This window comes from Bos indicus, chromosome 7 (assembly GCF_029378745.1).
Source record: "Bos indicus isolate NIAB-ARS_2022 breed Sahiwal x Tharparkar chromosome 7, NIAB-ARS_B.indTharparkar_mat_pri_1.0, whole genome shotgun sequence".
In the NCBI taxonomy this organism is placed as follows: domain Eukaryota; kingdom Metazoa; phylum Chordata; class Mammalia; order Artiodactyla; family Bovidae; genus Bos; species Bos indicus.
The window spans coordinates 25,801,062-25,823,869 of record NC_091766.1 but is presented as its reverse complement, the minus strand read 5'-3'; the positions used below and the strand labels follow the sequence as shown (position 1 = coordinate 25,823,869).

Sequence of the window (22,808 nt, the reverse complement as noted above, 5' to 3'; positions counted from 1 at the left end):
TTTGCTATTGTATACAACAGTTCTGGCTCTTTAGACAGTTCCATTATTCCAAATCATCCTCTGCAAAATTGCCCAGTAACTGCTCATTCTTATAGCTTTGCCCTCTGCTACACTGCCATGCTAAGTCTCCCTTGCCCTCCTCCTTTTGTTCCTCTGTACTTCTATCAATTCTGTTCTGCAGGGGTTGGATGGGCTATTTTGACAGAATGCAGCTTTCAAGGGGGGTAAGTCCAGACGAAGGACTCCCCACTGAAAAGTAGTCATTTACCCTATTTTTTCCTATGTCACATTATCTACTTCTTCTCTGGACATTCTTGGACCACAAAGATATATGCATACACATGCAGAGATACACACTGGCACTCCTATATGGCCCCTGCTGAGAGATGATAATTCAAGGATTTAAGTTGTCCTATTGGCAATGGCACCCCACTCCAGTACTCTTGCCTGGAAAATCCCATGGACGGAGGAGCCAGGTAGGCTGCAGTTCATGGGGTTGCTAAGAGTTGGACAGGACTGAGCAACTTCACTTTCACTTTTCACTTTCATGCATTGGAGAAGGAAATGGCAACCCACTCCAGTGTTCTTGCCTGGAGAATCCCAGGGACGGGGGAGCCTGGTGGGCTGCCGTTTATGGGGTCGCACAGAGTCGGACACGACTGAAGTGACTTACCTTACCTTACCATTGGCTTTACAAGCATTTATTAAACCAGCCTTTAACACAACATCAATTTTAAGAATTTATTTTTCAATTTTTAAAATTGAAATTCCTGCTTTCCTTACTTTCTCCATATGGGAGATTCATATCCATATACAAGTATGTAATTTTGTGGTTTATCATCAACAGAATTCATAAATTCTAGGAAGCTTGAAAAAGCTAAAGATGTGATAACCATGCTATTTCTGCTCACCTTTTGGCTATTTTTCTATTAACAAAGGATTGACAAGTAGTTTGCGGGGATATTAATTAATTGAGGAGATACTAACTGCCTCCAGTTTGATACAAGATCTGGCACTTACTACACACACGCTACTGAGACATACAGTAGAATGGGCTGTTATACCAGGTATAAGAATCTTGTATGAGAGAACTGGACCACGAAGGCTGAGCACCAAAGAATTGGTGTTTTCAAATTGTGGTGCTGGAGGAGACTCTTGAGAGTCCCTTGGGCAGCAAGGAAATCAAACCAATCCATCCTAAAGAAAATTAACCCTGAGTATTCATTGGAAGGACTGAAGCTGTAGCTCCAATACTTTGACCACCTGATGTGAAGAGCCAACTCATTGGAAAAGACCTTGATGCTGGGACAGATTAAAGGCAGGAGGAGAAGGGGATAACAAAGGACAAGATGGTTGGATGGCATCAGTGACTCAACGGTCATGAGTTTGAACAAGCTCTGGGAGAGGGTGAAGGACAGGGAAGCCTGGCGTGTTGCAGTGCCTGGGATTTCAAGCAGTCAGACACGACTTAGTGACTAAACAACAAGGAGCTTAAATGCTGGCTTGTAAACTAACAACACATTAAGTCCCAAATAGTCCCTGTTCAGGCGCCACCTGCCGGGGACCAGCCCCGGCTGATCCAGGGTACTCGAAGGAGAGACGGCGTCAGCGAGGGTCAGGATACGATAGTTTCAATTAGATATTAATTAGAGATATAAAGAGTACTAGAATAAGGATAGCTCAGTAGGAAAATTCAGTGGAGAAAAGAGGCTGAGTAGCTTGGTTTACGCGGGGGACCAATAAAACTTCAAGACAAGAAGCTTGCACCACTTACGTAGGCCGCAGGCGTCCTTCCGTTCTCCCGAAGGAGAGGAGACACTGAGGCCTCCCCGGTCGGATCTTAGAAGCCCAGGCAAAATTAGTAAGCTTGGTGGGTTCCGCGCTCCAGATGGAGACTCAGCCGGAGGGAGAGAGAGACATGGGGAGACCAGTATTTTGAGAAACTGATCCCAATTCTTTATTTTCCAGAGTCTGTTTTTATACACTGAGATGTTATACAAAAGTCACGTGGGGACAGCAGTCCTGACTTTTATTAAAGTCAGGTGCTTCACACAAATGTATACAGAGGTCTTAGGGGTGTTACATCATCTTCTGGCCAGGGGGGCCTGCTGACAATTTACGACCCTCTCCTTGTGACAGCGGTCAGTCAATCAGGACACGTATTTCTCCAGGGCTGATTATTCTCAAAACAGACGCCACCCAAGTAAAGTTACATTCCTACAGGGTGAGGGTGTAGTGGGTTTTAGCTAAGGAAAGAATTTACTTAGCCTAAGGTCTAACGTGATTAATATCAAAGGTTAATACTTATTTCTTCTATATATTCATTAATGTGTGTAAGGGCAGGGGATGTGGAGACTTAGCAACAAACATTGGCTCAACAAATGAAAAACCCTTCACCAATACAATTTCTAATCAGCCCATTATACTTATACTAATAGTTTTCTAACTTCTCTAAAGAACCTGTTTTTAGAGGGTTTAAAGCATCTCGTGCCTCTCACGGTTGGGAGGCTGTGAGCAATCACATGTGGCCGGACGAGCCTGTCAGGCAGGCCAGAGAACCTTCAGAGGAGTTTGTAGGTTAAAACACTCTTATCACGCCCAGGAATTATTATAAACTGGAGCTCTAAGTTAACTCCTTCTCCGAAAGAGGTGGTGGGGGACAGCCCCCCGTAAAGTCAGAGGTGTAGGTAAGAGCACAAAGTAGTAAAGTAGGCAGGCTCTGGTTATGGGGGTAGATGCTCGAGGAGTTCCAGGGGGACTCCTGAGGCTCGATCCCGCCTTTGCGTATGTCGAGCCTCCTTCCTCATGACCTTTGTCACGGGCGGAGTACCTCACTCTGGCCCCCAACATCCAGAATTCCAAAGTCCCTAATATAATCATAGAGTTCTGAAGTCAGGACAATTTTTCATTGATTATATACATTAACATTTTTGTCTTATAAATGAAGAGGCTGAAAAACAGAGATGCTGATTTGTTCAAGATTTTAGGAAATTACTTCAGTGGCCCCCCATGTAGTGCAGGCCCTGAAACCCTTCCCCCTCTCTTTGCATCTTTTGGTAGCTGCCCTCTTTTTCTATACTGAATCATGTAATTTACTTGTTGGCTCTTATTCATTATTAATGTATCCAAGAGTACATTTTAGAATGTACAAACATGCTTTTTACCTCATGATGTATATCTTAATAGTAGACATTTTAGAAATGTTGACATTCCTAACATTAAAAATCACTATGTATTTAAAAGTACATACCACTAAAAACATTTCTTCTTACTTACTTAGATTTTAAAGTCTCTCCAAATGATAAACAAATATCAAAGCCAAATTTGAACCTAAACTAATTCTGCCTGAGTTCTTTAGCCAAAAAATATTTAATTTCCCTAATAACAAAAAGTCACTGTAAATAACTTCTTTATGTTTTTCAAAACTAATACACTGCATCCACAACAACCAGTTTCTTATTCTGCTAAAATTTGAACACTGGTGTAGATATTACTAGTTGTTTCCCATAAATTTTATTTTTATGATTTGCTTTATCTTAAGCTGTGGTTCATATGGTAAAGAATCTGCCTGCAAGGCAGGAGACCTGGATTCGATCCCTGAGAAGATCCAGGAAGAACCCCTGGAGAAGGAAAGAGCTACCCACTCCAGTATTCTTGCCTGGAGAATTCCATGGACAGAGGAGCCTGCTGGGCTATAGTCCATGGGGTTGCAAAGAAATGGACACAACTGAGCGACCAACACTTTTCACTAAGCTGTCTTCCAGACAGTAATTATTTAATTCATTGACACTCTTACTAGGGAAATAACTGCAATATGAAACTCATAATAATTGGGAAAGATCTTTATTTCCTCATTATTCATTCATTCATTTGCTTGTCTGCCTAACTTCCTTTCTCTTCTGTCAGAAAATCACTGTCATAATTGTGTTGCTTTAAATGCATTACAATGTTAGAAGCTTAAACATCAGTTGAATAGCCCATCCACTGGTTCAGAGATGAGCTTGCAATCTAATATGAGCCAGTGAGGGATATTTGCTGAGGCTTATGGGAAAGAAAAGCTTCCTATTTTTCTGTGTTATTATAGGTAGACACTCTCTTTGACATTAGATGGAAAGAATGAGGGCTATCCCTGGGAGACAGTAGTAATCATCTGGCTACCAGGCTTGGGAAGAAACTGATAAAGAAAGGACAGAGAGGCCAAAGGGCCTCCCGTTGCATTTTGGGGACTACTAGTTCAAATTTTGCCTGAAACCAGTCCTATCTCAATATATTCTTTTTATTTACTTAAGGCAGTTAGAACTGGGCTTTGAGGGGTTTTTTTGCAACAAAAGCAGGACTGAATGTCATACTACTATTGCATTTGTGTGACAGTTTTATTCACTACGGCAGACATTATTGGTCACCTACACAAAAGTCACTATTTTTCCTTAACAGATTCCCAATTTATTAGTATTTTAGGCAGATAATGTGTTTTAAGGGTCTTCCGCATCCATCCTAGAATCTCAATGTTTATTAGTCTTAACAAATCATGGGGATTCTATATCCTTGTCAAGGACTGCTTTAGGAATGTGATTACGATCAGATCTGTTATGGGCATCATGGGAGATTTCCTAATGCTTGAAAAGATAAAACTTTCTTTGTCTTCCAACTTTTACACGATGCCCTGTAAGGAACAGCCACCTTGCATATAGGGAGAAATCAGAGAATTCAGGAGAAGCCGACCTGGCTTCCCTGAGCCACAGAATGAGCTAACCTTGGAATTCCCCAGATTTAACCTTACATGCAGTAATAAACTCCCCATTGTTTAAGTTTCTGAGAGTCACAGGTCTGTTATTTGGAGCTGAAATCACTCTGGCTGATACATTCACAGACAATATTGATTCATTGAGGCTAATCTCAAGTAAAAATCACCGTACATGATTGATTAAATCCAACCTCTTTAAAAAAATGGATACTTTTACAATTTTAGGCATACTTCCTCATTTGAAGGTTCAACTTAAAGCAGTTTAAAGACTTGAAGTGATCAATTCATACATAATACAGATTAGATAATTTCTATATCTCAAACCAGAGACAAATGAGAACTTGGCCAGCTGAACACTAACGTATCACTAAGTTTTTGTTTATCCAGGTGGTTAGAACCAGAGACACTGGGAGGGTCATCTTGGAAGGCTGCCAGAACAAATGCCCATGAGTCTTAATGGCAATCCTGTTGCCAATTCCTAGGATTCCTACCATCTTAACATTTTTCAGATCAGAAATTAAGAACAGATGAAAACAAAAAGAGACACCTGGCTTGTTTTATTCCTGTAAGGCCAGGAATATCACGTAAGCAATTGAGAAGTACTCAGAAAATGCCCCCATGGAGATGCTGCAATCCCAGATAAGGGGGGTGTGCTAAAGGGACAAGGCTTGTGTGGACTTACATGAATGCCTGACAGCAGAGGTGGGGAGGGGTGATGAAGCTGGACAGTGGCCAACGTATTTCTGGTCCTGTATAAGGATTCTAGGGTTTCTCCAGTGGCTCAAATGGTGAAGCATCTGCCCACAACCCAGTAGACCAGGGTTCAATCCCTGGGTCGGGAAGATCCCCTGGGAGGGGTAGGAAATGGAAACCCATTCCAGTATTCTTGCTTGGAGAATTTCATAGACAGAGAAGCCTGGTGGGCTACAGCCACAAAGAGTTAGACATGACCGAGTGACTAACACACATATAAGGCTTCTAGTGGCATCAGTCATAATTACAGAAACTAAACATAAACATTGCCTCTGCTCTGTTGTGATTGCTAAACAAATGCTTAGTAAAATGACATAAAGTAAGAGCTCTGTAAATGTTCATTTATTCCCCACTTCCTTTTTACTCCCCTCTTTTCTTCCTTTTCCAAGTATAGAGGAGGGGGCTATGGAAAAAAAAAAAAGTGAATCATAATTATGGAAGTTCTTTGACATCTCTAAAAATAATAAATATTATTTTTTTCAAAATTTATGCACAATATATCCAAAATATATACAAAACTTTCCAGGATCAGAATGGAAGCATTTTGCTAAGTGTTTCACTAGTCTCTTAGAAAGTTTTTTGTGCTTCTCTAAAGTGCCTTGGGTTTAAGCCCAACCTGAAAATAACTCCTTTACCATTAGCTTTGATAATGTTTCCAAGGCATATAATTTACATGACAGCATAGGTAACTAATGGGAAAACATCTATGAATTTGCATCAAATATCAGAAGATTTCTTAAATAAAGAATAATTTGTTTGAGTTCCCTCTTGGGGAATTTCTCCATCACTGTTGAATTATCTTTGGTAATTTCAAGATGAAATTACATCTTGAAATTTAAAAAAAAATAAAATCAAGCTGATAAAATTGCAGTGACATTCCACTGGGAGAAGGAATTGAAAGAATCATGCTCCCTGGGCTGTCCTCAGGAACAGGGCATTTTTATGCTGCCAATTTAGTTCAGCAGAGACACCCCTGGTCCCCACCCACCCGAGTCAGTTAATGTTAACTGTTAACAACTCACGATTGTCTTACTACTTTGAAATTTAAACTAACACCAGTTGCATAAAATAAAAGTGAAAGAAAGAGTTTATGAAAGTAAAGGTAGATATGACTACCTGTATAGGAGGTAAGACTAATAAGCAGTATTTGTTCCTGTGAGCTATTCCTCTCAACTGTACAAGGGCCTCCCTGCTTTGACATTTTCATATCCATTTCAACTCTGCTATTGCTTCTCATGCACTCAAACCACTTTCAGGTTTCCTTTCCAAAAATATACTCTTTACTTGGTCTTAGTTGAATCCCACAGATTCCAGCTCAGATGTGCCACTATAAAGCCCATTTGTATCATCTGATAAGCAGTCCCCACCAGCTTCTTAGGTCCTTTTGTCCATAAAGGACTAAAACTGAGGAACAAGTCATAGAGCTTGGAAAAGTCCTTGATAAAATAGTATCCCATAGAGATTTTAAAAATAATTTTTAATGAAGAATAGTAAGGCCATGGAGGTGAAGGATGTTGCAGGAGTGTGTTGCCTGACCTTATGGAGACAATTAGACAATTAAGCATCATTTAGAGGTTTGAATCAACAGGGCTTTGTGACAAGGTGAATAGAAGAGCATGGGAGTCAAGGAGAAATATAGGGTAACTCTCAGATTTCTGACTTTAGCAGGCAGATGCATGATGATGCCATTTTACTCAGCTAGAAAATACTGGAAGGAAATCAATTTTGAATGTTAGGGAGTTCAAGTTGGGATATATTTTATCTGAGATGTTTATGAGAGGTCTCAAGGGAGGAGTCTAGGTGCCAGAGCTCTGGTTTGACCTAACATTGTAAATTTGGGCATCATTCCCACAAATAGTTTACAGCCATGGCCACAAGGAGTAAATGAAATCATCTATAGACAGAAGAAAGTTTAAGGCCAGGAATGTAAGGATCTCCCTGCAATAATTGTGCTGAGGAGGAGCCCATAGAATGAGGCTAAAGGACTATTCAGAAAGTTTGGAAGGAAACCGAGCATCATATTATAGAAGAGAAGGGTGTTTGAAGAGGGGCTGTCGACAGTGGCAAATGTTCAGAGGTCGTTCAAGATGAACACTGAATCATGTCCACTGAATCTGGTGACATTAGTAACCTCGGCAAAGCCAAGTTGAGGACTGTCACTAAATGCAAAAAGTTAGAATGCAATGGGTTAACAGGAGGAAGGTGTGTGGAAAGGGAAGACAGTAGAGACAACCCTTCAGAGACACACATCTGTGAAGGGTCATACAGTGGATGCGCAACACTGAAGAGGCTTCAAATAGTGAAGAGATTTTATTTCCTTTTCAAGTTAATAGCAACTGAGTTTATTTAAATGCTGCTTGCTTGGAGCCAGTAAAAAAGTTAACATTTACAAAGAGGAGGCACCAACAATGGAATAAGATTCCATAGGATGCAGGAGAGTCTGGAATCCAGACCTCTATCCCTTGGGAAACCCCGAGTTCCCCTCAGTTGAGACCAAGTTGACTGGCTAAGCAGCTTCTGGGCCCCTCTCATGGATAGATTTTTCCTCATTACTCACCAGATATCCCCCTGGGGTGGAGGAGGAGGATATTTGATCAGAAATTGAGACTGATCAGATACCAAGGATGGGAGATTCTTGCTAAAGTAACTTAGCAGGATTCTTGTTTCAACCAGCCTCTTGAGGACAAGGGTCAAGGATCAGGCTAGTCAAGAACATGACTCAAAGAAGTCATGTTGACTTCTTGACTAAAATTTGGTCAAGGAGAGAGTCTTGGTCACTATAGTATTTTTTTTTCCTTGCAATTTCTGACATCTTATGCATGGATTCCTTAACTCCAGCCAAGAAGCACCGAGTCCAGACCTAGCACTGTAATCTAGGGGGCTGGGAAAATTCAGTGGTGTTATCACAGTCATCCCAGGGCTAATCAGTCAAAAGGAAGAAAACGAGGGGCCAGGTGAGAGGGAACAAAGAAGGTTGTGTGTTGTGAAACAGATGCTCAAGTCAGTCAAAATTGTGCATTAGAAAATGAATGGGACCCAAGGGTCCTGTTGCCACAGACATTTAAAGACAGTGTCAAGTTAGCAAAACTAAAATGATTTCTACCCCCTCTCCACAAATTCCATTCCCCTACAAAGTTTAAACAAAGTCCTGGTCAACAAAAATGATGACTCCTTTATCCCATCTTTCTCCAGAGCTCATTTTCATGATCAAAAAATAATCCTGCCAATACTATTATTACTGTAGTGTCATTTTATTTCTCAATACCATACAACACTAGAAGCTGTAGTATCTTTTGAAAATTAACACAAAGTTAATTGGTACTCCTCATTTCATAAAAACTTTGGCTCAGGTAACCTCTGTGTACCCAGAAAGAGAAGTAGAAATTCTCACTGCTGGGCACCCTAGTGCAAGACATGGCCCAAATGATGGAATATCATCTTTACCTGTATTCCTCTATATAGTCCATGGGGTCGCAAAGAGTCAGACACGACTGAGAGACTTTCACTTTGTTTATTCTCCTGAGTGACTTTGCATCCATACAGATTCCACTTCAGATAAGCAAAGAAACTATCCTTCATCTATTGTTTCTTGTTCTTCCTTTCTCCCGATCTCCTGGATCTCCCTCTCCCTAGAATTTTCTGTTCTCCCACCAGCGTCCATTTCTATCTTTCAGCCTCTGGCCAGGCTGTCAGTCATTGCATTCAACTGTTATTCTCTTCCAAGGAGCCAGATCTATGGGAGGGGACTTCCAGTCTGCTTATAGGAAGAGGTAAGAGAGGTTCCACAAAACCTTTCTTCTGCTTAAATTGATTTCCTCTTGGCACAATTCAGGTGCACTGTTACGCAAACAGTGCTCAGTACCTTGTCAAAGCACCTCTCTGCAGAATAATCTGCTGTAATCTGAGACCCTTAAGTGGGTGGGAAGGAACCTTGCCCTGAAAAGGAGTGACGGGGTAAATTAACATATGCTGTCCTCCCCTCACTCAAGTAAAACCTCTGCCCTACTGGTATGGGTAGGAGATGGCACAGAACACTATGGTCTGCCCACCGAGTTTTTCCCCTCCACCATGTCCCAGCTGTATGCGTTTTTGTGGCACCATCTTTGAGACATCTTCACTTGCTTTCCCATACAGACAGCCCTCCTCCCAAGCTAGTGTCACATGTCTTTCTCTACAATGTTCTTATCAGTTTCTTGGACATACCACCTGACTCCAGCAAGCTCCAAGAAGAAAACCCTGGATTCAGATCTGCAGAGGGGATTCCCTTGTCCCCTATCTGGCCATGATGGCTGTTAAATTCCTATGGAAGCTGAGGAGTGACCAAGCTTCCACCCCAAGGCGTGATCTCTCCCTTCCCTTCCTCTGGCTCATTTCCTCTCCCACTCAGTCCTCATGGGAAGGAAGAGAGAGACTCCTCCCCAGGTCAGCCTGTGAGGAAATGGATTCATCCTTGCCCCTGGGAAATAGAAGCAAAAACAAACTCCCAAACACTCAGCATTTTCTCTGGTATTCTGGAGATAATTTAGCCATGTTAGAACCGGCAAGAGGAGATTTAAGACAGAGCAGAAGCAAGGCTGTAAGGACCATGGATGAATTCGGGCAGCTGGTCACATTTACAGGCAGAGCCCTTCTGGGTAACCAGGGAGAGGCACAAAAAGTGCCTTGTCAAAGCACCTGAAGTGGGTGGGAAGGAACCTTGCCACGAAAAGGAGCTATGGGGTAAGTTAACTCATGCTGTCCTCCACTCACCCAAGTAAAACCTCGCCCTACTGGCAAGTACAGGAGATGGTACACAGCACTATAGTGTGCCCACCCAGACCGTAACAGACGTCATCCCTCCTCCAGCTGTGTGCACTGCGGCCTCGTCGAGAAGAGGCCTGCCTAGGGCATTTCTGACCTGCCCCTTAGGATTTTGCCAAAAACTTGGCTCACCGTGTTTACTGTAGGTCAGCAGAAATTCAGGTGCAAATACCTGGCTGATCATCAGAATCACCCCCAAGAACTTCACAGAAAAATAAATTCCCAGATGTCCTCCTCAATTCGCTTGAGCAGAATGTCAGCAGTGAGGACCTAGATTCTCCATATTGGTATGGCTCGTCAGGTGCCAGCTTGGCAAACCATTTTCACAGCTTCAAGAATCTAAGTCAATGAATCTGGAAACGATCTAACTTTCCCACTTTTCTATTTAAAAAAAATAACACATGCAGAGATGTTAAGTGCAATGTTGTACAATCACAACAGTTTATTATCTTTTAAAAATGCAGTAGTGAAAGCTTTGAAATATGAAAAAACATGAAAAAATTTGGGGACCAGCTTAATGATACACCAAGTGAAACCTCTTGGCTGGTCATGGCCATGGCGATTTTGTATCACGTACGCACTTAACTTTCATTCACTTATTCACTTAACAATGAGTATCTACTACATGTCAAGACTGTTTTAGGAACAGAGGATATGGTAGTGAAGCTACTCTGCCCTCTGAGAGCTTTTATTCTAGTGGAGGAGAGAGACTAATGACAGAATAAAATATAAAGTAGTCAGATGTAGCAAGTTAGGAAATCCAAAGTAAGGAACATGGATTTGGTGTGTTCAGCAATGGGGGTTGTATTGAAATTTCAGGAAGGATGGCCAAGGAAGGCTTCATTGTGTGAACGTGACCTTGGACAGGAAAGACCTGAAGGAAGTAAGGGAACTAGCCATGTATAAATCAGAGTCATAATTATCAGGCAAAGGAAAGAGAATGCAAAGGCCCTGGGGTGGGAAAACACTGGGTCTGGTAGGAATGGCGAAGAGGTTGGTAGGAATTTAGCAGGGTGAATGAGGAAAGAGGAAATAGGAAGTGTGTCAGTAACACACAAGGGGGAGCAGACCAAAGGTCAGTGTAAGCGCTTGGGTTTTCAGTCTACATGAAATAAAAAAAAATTACTGGAGGGTTTTGGACAAGAGAGTGTCAATACCCAACCTATGTTTTAATGTAACCTCTCTGGGCGGAATTGAAACCAGATTGAAAGGATAGTAGCAGTAGTGTGGCCAGATATGAAGTTATAGCAATACTTCAACTACATGTGCTGTGCGTTAAGCATTTCCATAAAGGCTAAGCATGGGTATATCACAGTGCATTTATGCTTTGGAGTGTACATAGGAAGGAGGCTGGGCATCTGCAGTTCCCTCAGTCTGCTTGGCTCCCATGACTCACGGTGAGAGCATCGTACCAGCACAGGAGTGGTGCTGGTGCTTTTCATCCTATCTGGTACCCAAACACTAAACAAGTCCTCAAAGCATCCACATCAGCCAGAGCCTGCACCCTGGCTATGGGACTGGAACAAGCACAGCATCTGCTTGAGGCCCAGAGAACTTGAAGTAACAAGTGCCTCCTATAGAGTCTCTAGCACTCCTTGCTTTTCCTGAGTGTTTTACTTTTCAATGAATGTTCTATAGGCTTTCTGAAGCACTTTTCTATGTCATCAGAGCTGCAGCCTTTCCATCAAGGTTTCAACTAAATATATTGTCCTTCCAAAGCACTTATTAAAACATTTTTAAGCTCTTAGGTATGAAACTGTTGGGATGCTGCTGGGTGAAAATGCATATTTGCTTGTCTACAATCGCACCTCAAATTTTTCCTCTGAAACACACAATCCTTTTATAGGACAGGTTATCATTATGATATGGGGAGTTTTATGATACATATCAAAACCTCCTAGCAAATAACAGACTATATTTTACATATTTTAGCTGCCCAATACTATTTGCCAGCTAAAATCTGTTCTTATGATGCTGCTTGGTTGTTTTTTTTTCCAAATTGACAAACGCCAACTTCAAATGTATTCTGTGCTCAAATAAAAACATTGGAGCAGAAGGATACACGAGTCTTCAGGAAGTGAGACAAACCTGATTTTCAAGAGGTAAAACATTTGTGTTACAAGAATGCAAAATACAAGTGAATCATTTCATTGCAGAGAACTACCATTCTCAAACATTCATTGTAAAAGCATAGAGAAGATAGAAAATTAGGAAGGTTTTTGTTGTCATTTTGGATCTTACCCAAGTAGCAAAAGAGATATATTTACAAGGATGTGCCAAATTTCAAATTTAACTACGGCAACATATGAAACCAGACTCCCTTGTGGTTACTGGGAAATATATACAGCTTTCAAGACCAGCATGAAGGTGAGTCAGACTGACAGGCATTTGTACAGAGGAGGAAGCTGACATAGTCTTTTAGGCCAAACAGTAATCCTGGGTGGCTCTGAGGGAGTGAGGTATGTAATCACCTCACTGGTGGGAGTCTTTCTAATTGAGAAAATACTTGGCAGCCTCAGTCATCAGCTTGAAAGTCAGAGAGAAAATAAATGTCTGCAAATGAGTACCCAGCGGAGGTGCTTGTTTAAGCTAAGTCTTATATGTCCTAACTCAGTGTTGCCTCTCCTACCCAACTGTGGAACTGTGAATAAATCTGATTTATCCTCTATGTGCAGGGTCCCAGTTGTTGAACTAATTTCTGAATGAATAAATAAGAGGGCCATGAAAGATGCTTAAGACCTAACTTAAGACCTTCCCCTAATGGGGAACAGGGCGCTTCCCCATTACTAGGAACAGGGTGTTTCCCCATTGATAGAGGTACTGGAATCAGATGCTCCATCAGTGGTTCTCAGCAGTTCTCTGTTCAATGAACACTTTTGGGTGGTGACATCAGTAAAGGGATCAAAATGCGAACACTCCTTTTGAGAAAAAAAATGTTTATAAGATTTTTAAAAATGTCTTTCCAGCCATTCACTGGCCACCCTTCACACATTTCTTTCCTCTGATTAGTTATAAATTGTACCCTGCCCTCCTCCAGCCTTTTACCTGACAGACAGTTCTAGAACAACAGGCAGCTGCACTCATGGCAAAATGAAAATTTCATTCGTTCATTACAATTGGCAGCTGACCCAGAAAGAGGGATACCAATGTATGCAATTTACTCAGAAAATCATCATTTAGGGATGCTGCAGAAATAATTCCTGTACGGGTGAGGTCTGGGCACCCCCAAAATGTACATTCCCACTGTCAAGTCTCTAAGCTACTCAAACTACAATTACCTCTGTTGTCTATTTTGTCATTTTTGACATAACTCTCATGTGACACTTTGCTAAGAGCATGACGTTTTCGAGGGTATTGAGAATGGGAAGCTGGCTGGTGGCTCACTGGTAAAGAATCTGCCTGCCAATGCAGGAGACACAGGTTCCATGCCTGATTAGGGAAGATCCCGCATGCCACAGAGCAGCTAAACCCATGCACCACAACTACTGAGACTCTTCTCTAGAGCCCAGGAGCCGCAGCTACTGAGCTCACAGGCCCTAGAGCCTGTGCTCCAGAAGGGAAGCCAACACAGAGAAGCCGGTGCACCGCAGCTAGACAGTAGCCCCCTACACCACAACTAGAGAAAAGCTGTGCAGCAGTGAAGACCCAGCATAGCCAGAAGCAAATAAATAAATAAAATTTACAAAGAACAGGGAGCTGGAAATAGCCAAAAGTATTTTGTCTTTCAAAGGTGACATAGAAACTTGAACATAGCCTGGCCCAGCTGGAAGCAGAAGGCTCCTGTTGTCTGCCCTCTAAATCTGCACAATTTTCACCACCCTTTCTCCTCCCTCCTCTTCGCCATGATCCTAAACCCACAGCCTCACTTCTCAGTTCAGTTCAGTCACTCAGTCGTGTCCGACTATTTGCGACCCCATGAATTGCAGCACGCCAGGCCTCCCTGTCCATCACCAACTCCCGGAGTTCACTCAGACTCATGTCCATCGAGTCAGTGATGCCATCCAGCCATCTCATCCTCTGTCGTCCCCTTCTCCTCCTGCCCCCAATCCCTCCCAGCATCAGAGTCTTTTCCAATGAGTCAACTCTTTGCATGAAGTGGCCAAAGTACTGGAGTTTCAGCTTTAGCATCAGTCCTTCCAAAGAACACCCAGGGCTAATCTCCTTTAGAATGGACTGGCTGGATCTCCTTCCCACCTTTTTAAGGCAGAAATATGGCAAATCCTGAAAAATGATGTATGCTTGTAAAAACCTCTACAATAGTAGCAATTGTGATGACATCATACCTTGACAGTTGCTAATCAGGTTTGCTTCCTCTGACACAGAAAAGAATCTGTCTTGCCTCAGTATGAGGTTAAACTAAGATTATCTGGTCAGTAAACAGAATCCCCCATGCCTCAGGCAGCCATGGCCTTGGCAAGACTGCCTGAGCTTGTAGCAAAGGCCACAGAAGGCCACGGGTGTTTGAGATTTGGGGGCAGGTTGAGTTGTCAAGACTTTATAGGGACACACATCTCTTCCTATTACAGAAGAGGGAGCCTAGAGTGGAGAAGAGCAGTGTAGACCAGATCATGGGAAGACTAGTGGTAGAGTCTGAAAAACTCACTGGGGTGAGATGAAGTGAAGTGAAAGTTGCTCAGTTGTGTCCATCTCTTTTCAACCCCATGGACTGTAGCTCACTAGGCTCCTCTGTCCATGGGATTTCCCAGGCAAGAATACTGGAGTGGGTTGCCGTTTCCTTCTGTAGGGGATCTTCCTGACTCAGGGATTGAACCTGGGCTTCCTGCATTGCAGGCAGACTCCCTACCATCTGAGCCACCAGGGAAGTGGTAGAGTCTGAAAAATTCACTGGGGTGGCCTTGGGCTATTTCCAATACAAATAGGATGTGAGTCCTGGAGTTCCTCACTTTGCTGAAAAGTTGAAAGCACTTTTGTTACTCATCGTGTGTTTAGAAACAGAACAAAAATATTTTTGTTATGTGTGTAAAGAAGTCATTTAATAGTAAAAATATACTTGCATGAGAAATCTCTTGTCTCCCTATCAGCATTCTCATTTAATAAATGGAAACATTACTGTAGGAATCAAAGGCCTCCTGCCATCTCTCCTTTTTTTTTTTTTTTCAGCTTCATGTTCCTTCTCTGCTCCTTTCCCAATTGTCTTCTCCCTGTGTTATGGATGGAATTGTGTCCCCCGCCAAATCCATATGCAGAAGCCATAATCCCCAATGTAATAGTATTTAGAGACAATGCCTTTGGGAGGTAATCATTAATAGACAAGGTCATGAGGGCAGGACCTTCTGAATGAGGTTAGTTCCCTTGTAAGAAGAAATATCAGAGAACTTGTGATCTCTTTCTCTACCGTGTGCAGACACAGCAAGAAAGCAGCTGTCCACAAAGCAGGCAAAGTGCCCTCAACAGAACCTAATCTCACTGGCACCCTAATCCTGGACTTCTAAACTCTAGATCTGTGACAGAATTCTTTTAACAAATATTCCTTAAGACATGCAGCCTATGGTATTGTGCTGCAGCAGCCTGAGCTACCGAGACACCCTGGCTCTTTTTCTCTTTGTCTATCTTTTCCTCTACTACACTCTACCAGGAGGGCAGAGAGCGAGGAAATGACCTAGTGACTGACAGCTTATAAGAGGCCACACTGCTGCATTTTCGCCCCTTTCTCATTAGAATTTAGTGAACAAAGTGTCCTACCTATATTGCCATATGTTACAAAAACATTAAAAAAAAAAGTTTTGACAAGTCTGCCTTTGGCAATGGAACTAAACTCCTTTCTTTATTGTGCAATTGGTAGAAAATAACTTCTCCTGAAAAAAGAGGAAAACCTTGGAATAGACTGAAGGAGAGGTCAAAGAAAGAGAAGATGACAGGCACGGACAAGGAGAGATGCTTCTGATGCCCTCTCACCGTCCCTGAGCCTCATGATGCCCAGCCCTCTCCATCTTGCCTGCCATTCCTTCCGTCACACCTTCCCACAGCTTCTTGCTGCCACTTCCCATCTATTCTTTCATTTCCTGTTGAAACTCATTTCAATCCCTAAGAACCCATTCTCCCAAGCCAAGATTTCCATGCCTCCTCCTTCTGGAGTGGCTTCCCTGGCCCTGGTGGCTCAGACGGTAAAGAATCTGCCTGCAGTGCAGAAGACCCAGGTTCAATCTCTGGATCAGAAGATTCCCTGGAGAAGACAGTGGCTACCTACTCCAGTGTTCTTGCCTGGAGAATTCCATGGACACAGGAGCCTGGCGGGCTCATGGGGTCACAAAGAGTCAGACACGACTGAGCAACTAACACTTTCACCTTCTGGAGTAACAGAAAATGATTCAAGTGCTAATGGTTGAAGACCAGCAAGACTCCCTCCTAAATAGCAATTGTACATATTAACTAGAGCCGTCTATGGGAAACATATCCACCTGCATTTCAAAAAGTACTCAGCCAAAAGCAAACTCCAGTTCAGCGCTATACAGGAGAAACGTAAAGAGAGCCACAAATGCAAGCTGCTTATGATACTGCCAATTTTCTAGTAGCCACATTTTTAAAAAGTAAAAACAAAGGAGTAAAATTGATTTTAAAAATATATTTTAGTGAAACATACACAAAGTCATTTTAATAGAGTTTTTAAATTTAAGTGAGACATTTTACATTCTTTTCAAACTATCTTCCAAATCAAGTATGTGTTTTATACCCATAGCATGTATCCTGGAGAAGGCAATAGCACCCCACTCCAGCATTCCTGCCTGGAAAATCCCATGGATGGAGGAGCCTGGTAGGCTGCACTCCATGGGGTTGCTAAGAGTCGGACATGACTGAGCAACTTCACTTTCACTTTTCACTTTCATGCATTGGAGAAGGAAATGGCAACCCACTCCAGTGTTCTTGCCTGGAGAATCCCAGGGACGGGGGAGCCTGGTGGGCTGCCGTCTATGGGGTCGCACAGAGTCAGACACGACTGAAGTGACTCAGCAGGAGCAGCAGCAGAATGTCTCCATTCACACCAGCCACATTCAGTTCCTTAATAACACCATGGGGCAAGAGGCTACTGTATTGGGGTAGCACAGCTGCAGTGAGAGAAAAGGTGAGGCCTGGCAAATCAGCAAATGAGAAAGGCCCCCCCATCCCCATCCCATGATCACCCTCTTCTGGGCCTGAAAGCACAGACCTATTGAAGCTGCTGCTAAGTCGCTTCAGTCATGTCCGACTCTGTGTGACCCCATAGATGGCAGCCCATCAGGCTCCCCCATCCCTGGGATTCTCCAGGCAAGAACACTGGAGTGGGTTGCCATTTCCTTCTCCAATGCATGAAAGTGAAAAGTGAAAGGGAAGTCACTCAGTCATGTCCAACTCTTTGCAACCCCGTGGACTGCAGCCTACCAGGCTCCTCCGTCCATGGGATTTTCCAGGCAAGAGTACTGGAGTGGGGTGCCATCGCCTTCTTTGGACCTACTGAGGAGGGAACGCATTAAATGCTCCTTTGATATGGACTTTTTTCATTGCTTTTTAAGAAAGGTGCTCAAACTACCATCTCCTTAAACATTACTGTTAGAATTTCAAGTGTACAGGAAACAAATTTTTCCGTGGATTCTTGAAGCATAGTACAGTGCTGGTAATAATTTCTATGAGGGGCAAACAGCCTGATCTCTAACTTTTGTAAAGCCAAGGCATCATGTCCTCTGTGCAATGTGGTATTCAAAGCTTTCATTCTATGATCTTGAGAAAATGATGACTGCAAATTAGTTTTGTTTGCTGAGAGATGGATGATTCCCTGCCTGCATGGACTATCAAAATAAAGCTGCCCCATTTTAGAAGGTGTGTAGGGATACAATCAGAGAAGGCAATGGCACCCCATTCCAGTACTCTTGCCTGGAAAATCCCATGGACGGAGGAGCCTGGAAGGCTGCAGTCCATGGGGTGGCTAAGAGTCGGACACGACTGAGCCACTTCACTTTCACTTTTCACTTTCATGCATTGGAGAAGGAAATGGCAACCCACTCCAGTGTTCTTGCCTGGAGAATCCCAGGGATGGGGAAGCCTGGTGGGCTGCCGTCTATGGGGTCGCACAGAGTCAGACACACTGAAGCGACTTAGCAGCAGCAGAGACACAATAGTAGCAGGCTTTTGTATCCTGGACTTCACCTTATGTTTCTTTTAGGTGCAGCTATGCTGTGTGTTTTCACTGGGGTTTGAGTAATGTCTGGACCTTCAATTATAGCAATTAACTGTCAACACCACGTGCCAGGCTCATTCATATGCTATTGGTTCAATTAATCCAACAAAGACACCCAAGCCCTTGACATGCCTTACTTCTTATAGCCGAAGTCTGCCTTTTATACAACTTAGAGGTTATTTTAATAGTAGAAAATTCTGGATAAGAGTGGTTGGGGTGGGGGAGAATACTGCTAAAATCTAGTGGAATGAGATTTCCTTTTAATAGCTAAAACTTCTGATGGCCTCATGATATTTACTTTCAAGGATTTCCTGCTGCCAGCCTCTAATCTTTTTTCTCTTTGTTGGAATCTCTCTCTCTCTCCTTCCTTATTCAGGCCTTTATCCTTATCCAAGGGGTTAGATGATAGAAACTAAAGATAAGATTTACATTCAGGAGGTATGTGATTTTATTAAGACATATTGAAAAGTCTTCAGACCGAAAAAAATTGATCTGTATATCATGCTATAGAGTTTCCCTGATCACCTCAGATTACACCTAAAGTTGACTTGGATTAAGAAACTTGTATTTTCTCATTATTATTTTCCCCAAAAGGGGCAATGGCAATTTTTTTTCAGTCAAATTATAAATTACATTGAAGTATATTTCTACCAGATTGTGAAAAATTCTTAAGGAAAAGGCTATTGCTGTTTATTGCATTTTTAAGGACAGCTCATTCCCATGCTTAATTAAAAGTTAAATGCATATAAAAAAGAGTTGGCAAAACTTGAATCTCCTCCCTCTCCAGAGGCTTCTAAGATTTTTTTCACGAGCACCGAGAGTCTTTCCCCACACTCGATTCAGATTCCTTTCTCAGTGTATCTGACCAGATGATGCAACATCTGTGTTCTCTTTTAAGAACATGAGAAATGAAGCTTTTTCATCTTCCCTCTCTTTGAGTTCTGGGAAATCTAATTAAAACTGCTCAGGTTTTCCTTTTCTTGTTTGCCTTAGAAGACAGCTCACTGGAAGAGTCCTGTGGCGGTCTCCCGCCTGTGGAAGACGGTGACCGAAAAATCAGCCTGATAATGGAGTTGTCGACTCAGGTTTCCCTTCAGAATGAGAGGATCACTCAGCTGGAAGAAGTTTTAGAGGAAAAGGAAAGGAAGATTCAGCAGCTGGAAGCTGAGCGGGAGGCCCATTGTTTCCCAGAGGTCAAGGACTCTCCAGAATGTTTACAAGAAACCCCAGTTTTCTCTAATAATAATGTCTCTCCTGTGGTCTATGATGAGGATTTGTAAAGATACCCAGTAAAAAAAACAATAAAAGTTCATTAAGCATCATCAAGGTAAAGACCAGAGCCCAAGCAATCGCCTCACTGGTAAATGCAAACTCAAGTTCATGGGTCTGACTATCCTAAAAGGTTCATATTGGGAGGAAAGAAAACAAACGGAGGTCTTCAGATGCAAACACCGAACCCTTCAGACATTTGTCATATAATCCACACAGTTGTAGAATACTATGTTTTTAGACATTCCTGATAACAGACGGAGAGGGAAAAGCACAAAACTACACAGATGGTCAAAGAATTTAGCATCATCCTCTCACCAGAGGTTTGTCACATTGCAAGGGAGGGGTGGGACAAAGCCCATTCTGGTATGCAGCTCGACTGTGAACAGAAAGCTATCGTGGAGGGTGAGTTTCAAGCTGGGGAATGTTGGGGTACTGAAAGCATAATCACTGTGAGCAGAGTAAATAGCCATGACTTCTGTCCTTTTGTAACCTCTAGAATACATTTCTCTATCGCATGTATTTCATTAGCATTTAGCAAGGGTAGAAATGAAGTAAAACCAAAGCAATCAAAAGAATGGATGAATCAGAGCTGCAGTCCTTTGGGAAAAGTGTCCTGGGACACCATCTCCCTGGGAAAATGGGTTACACTCGCTTTTCCCTTACAAGCAACACTAAGACCAAAGCAAAATATCAATGAGCTGTGGACAGCATAAAAATAATTCAAAAATAGAGTATAAGCAAATGAAAGCTACCCTGTAATTAATGGAATAAAAGATGTCATATATATTTCTCTCCCACACATTCCCTTCAGATGAACCATTTCCCATCCAGAGAGCAGCTGGGTACTAACTTTAAGACCTTGGTGCTTAATTCTTACTCTTTTGATACAGCATGACTCAGGCACACGGCTATAGCTCTTCCATGAGTCTGACTGTTGCTACTTCCCAATTTAACTCAATCAGTTCAACAAATATTCATCAAAACTCTTCAGGTACAATAACAGATACGAGCAATATTGTAGCAAACATGAAAATCACAACTTCACAAATCATTCAGGAGTTCACACAGTTAAGAGTCTCCTTAAAACAAAGTTTCTAAACCTGACTTTTTCTACAGGAAGTATTGGGTTTGGGACTCATAACAGCTTTGCAGCATTGACCCTAGAGGTTCACTACAAAATAAAACCACTGGCTCTGCCAGTAGCTTCTATGGTCATATATAGCAAGAATCTTCCCATATTTGTTTTATAAACTCAGATTTTCAGCTGAAATGTCAGCAATACACACAGTTGTAGTCCATTATCAGAAACGAAACCAACTTAAAGTTTCATGATCATAAATACACAACTATCCCAGAGGGTGAGTCGAAAAGCACTTTCCCACAGCCCCAAGAGAAGCTTTTCCATGAAGTTTACCTAAGTCCTTCATCCAGAAATCGCTTCTCTCTGGTACCTCCTCCTTACTTCTTCAAACTTTTTGATCCTCATTGTCTTTTCTGTTTCTCTGGTACCAAAGAGGGTTCCCTGTTCCAGTCCTGAAGTTCTGTTAGTTGCATCTGACACCACAGTAAGACTGAACATTACCATGTTTTTCCTGTGTATTACCGTGAGAAAGCTTTAAATTTTTCAGTTAGTTGAATGGACTACCTCCGGCAGAAACTATCGTCTCTGCAACTTTGATGTGTTATTATGATAATTAAGTTTCCATTTCTTTATTTTACTAGATTGTCTTAATCTCATGGGATCCTGAGGCTAAGATGACAAATGTGGGGGGGGGGGGGTTCTATCACATCCCAAAAAGGAGAGTGTTCGCTTCTAGATCAATTTCCCCTTGTCAATGTCACGGCTGGCCCTCAGCATGAAAGTAGCCTGACAGCAGAGATAAAGTAACAGGCAGAGCTGGAGCTGCTGTTCCTAATTAATGGAGCCTGTCACCTCTACATATCTAAGGACCAGTCGCCAAAGAAGAAATCATCAAGAGTCTTATTACCCTGCAAACCTGTCTTTACCAGAAACTCATCTTGACTCAGGTCTAGGTTATCCCCAAATCAGAAGTGGAGAAGAGATTCGGTCCAAAGGTAAAGAGACTAATCTTTGTTAACGACACCTTGGTAATAAGAATTCTTTAAATATCCAAGTTTTATGAGGAGGGGGGAAGATGAGAAGAGGTGTTACTGGTCTCTGGCCTCTGAGACACTTATAAGTACAAAATTTCACAATCCCTACTGAACATCTATGCCATTGTATGCCCCTCAAAGTTCATTTCCATTTTCTGCCATTCCTCCAAATAATTGGGTCGTAAACTTAAGGTTGTGCCAAATAGCTGGTTCAGACAAACTAAAAATCAGATAATATCCCACCCTGTAAGCCAAAGTCTCATTTTCTTAGAAGCCAGTTGGATTGTTGAAATAGTCTACTGACTTTTAAAATATCTGGTGTAAATATCACAAGGCAGTTAGTATGCTCATGACCTTGTTCTTAAAGAAAATTTAGGAAACCATTCAGGTATCTGGTTCAAACTAATTGGAAATCTAAAAAAGTAAACTAATTAACAAGTAACTAAAGCCATTCTTTGGAGAAGGCAATGGCACCCCACTCCAGTACTCTTGCCTGGAAAATCCCATGGATGGAGGAGCCTGGTAGGCTGCAGTCCATGGGGTCGCTAAGAGTTGGACACGACTGAGCGACTTTACTTTCACTTTTCACTTTCATGCATTGGAGAAGGAAATGGCAACCCACTCCAGTGTTCTTGCCTGGAGAATCCCAGGGACAGGGGAGCCGGGGTGGGCTGCCGTCTATGGGGTCGCACTGAAGTGACTTAGCAGCAGCAGCAAAGCCATTCTTTAACAGTCTAAACACATTTGTAGAAATACAGGTAGAGTTTTAATTTTACTTTTTCACCAATCATTAACTATTCTCACAGAGAAAGTTAAGTTGAATGTGTGGTATGACTCATCAACTTAAACAAATGCTGTATTTTTTTTAACAATTTAATTTCATTATTATGTGCGTGGCAAGATGAAATCATAGTAACAGACTTATTAAAGACTAGCAGGAAAGCAAGTTATCAG

At 42.2% G+C, this 22,808-nt stretch overlaps 1 protein-coding gene across 1 annotated transcript in view; it reads left to right on the top strand.

The window, feature by feature from the left end:
- CCDC192 (coiled-coil domain containing 192) overlaps positions 1-19,785 on the top strand; it is a 228,412-nt gene extending 208,627 nt beyond the window's left edge. Inside the window, exon 7 of the mRNA XM_070793222.1 lies at positions 19,461-19,785. Within this exon, the coding sequence (XP_070649323.1) occupies positions 19,461-19,747 (287 nt within the window). The 3' untranslated portion in view covers positions 19,748-19,785. The remainder of the gene's footprint in view (positions 1-19,460) is intronic.
- The last annotated feature ends 3,023 nt before the right edge of the window (positions 19,786-22,808 follow it).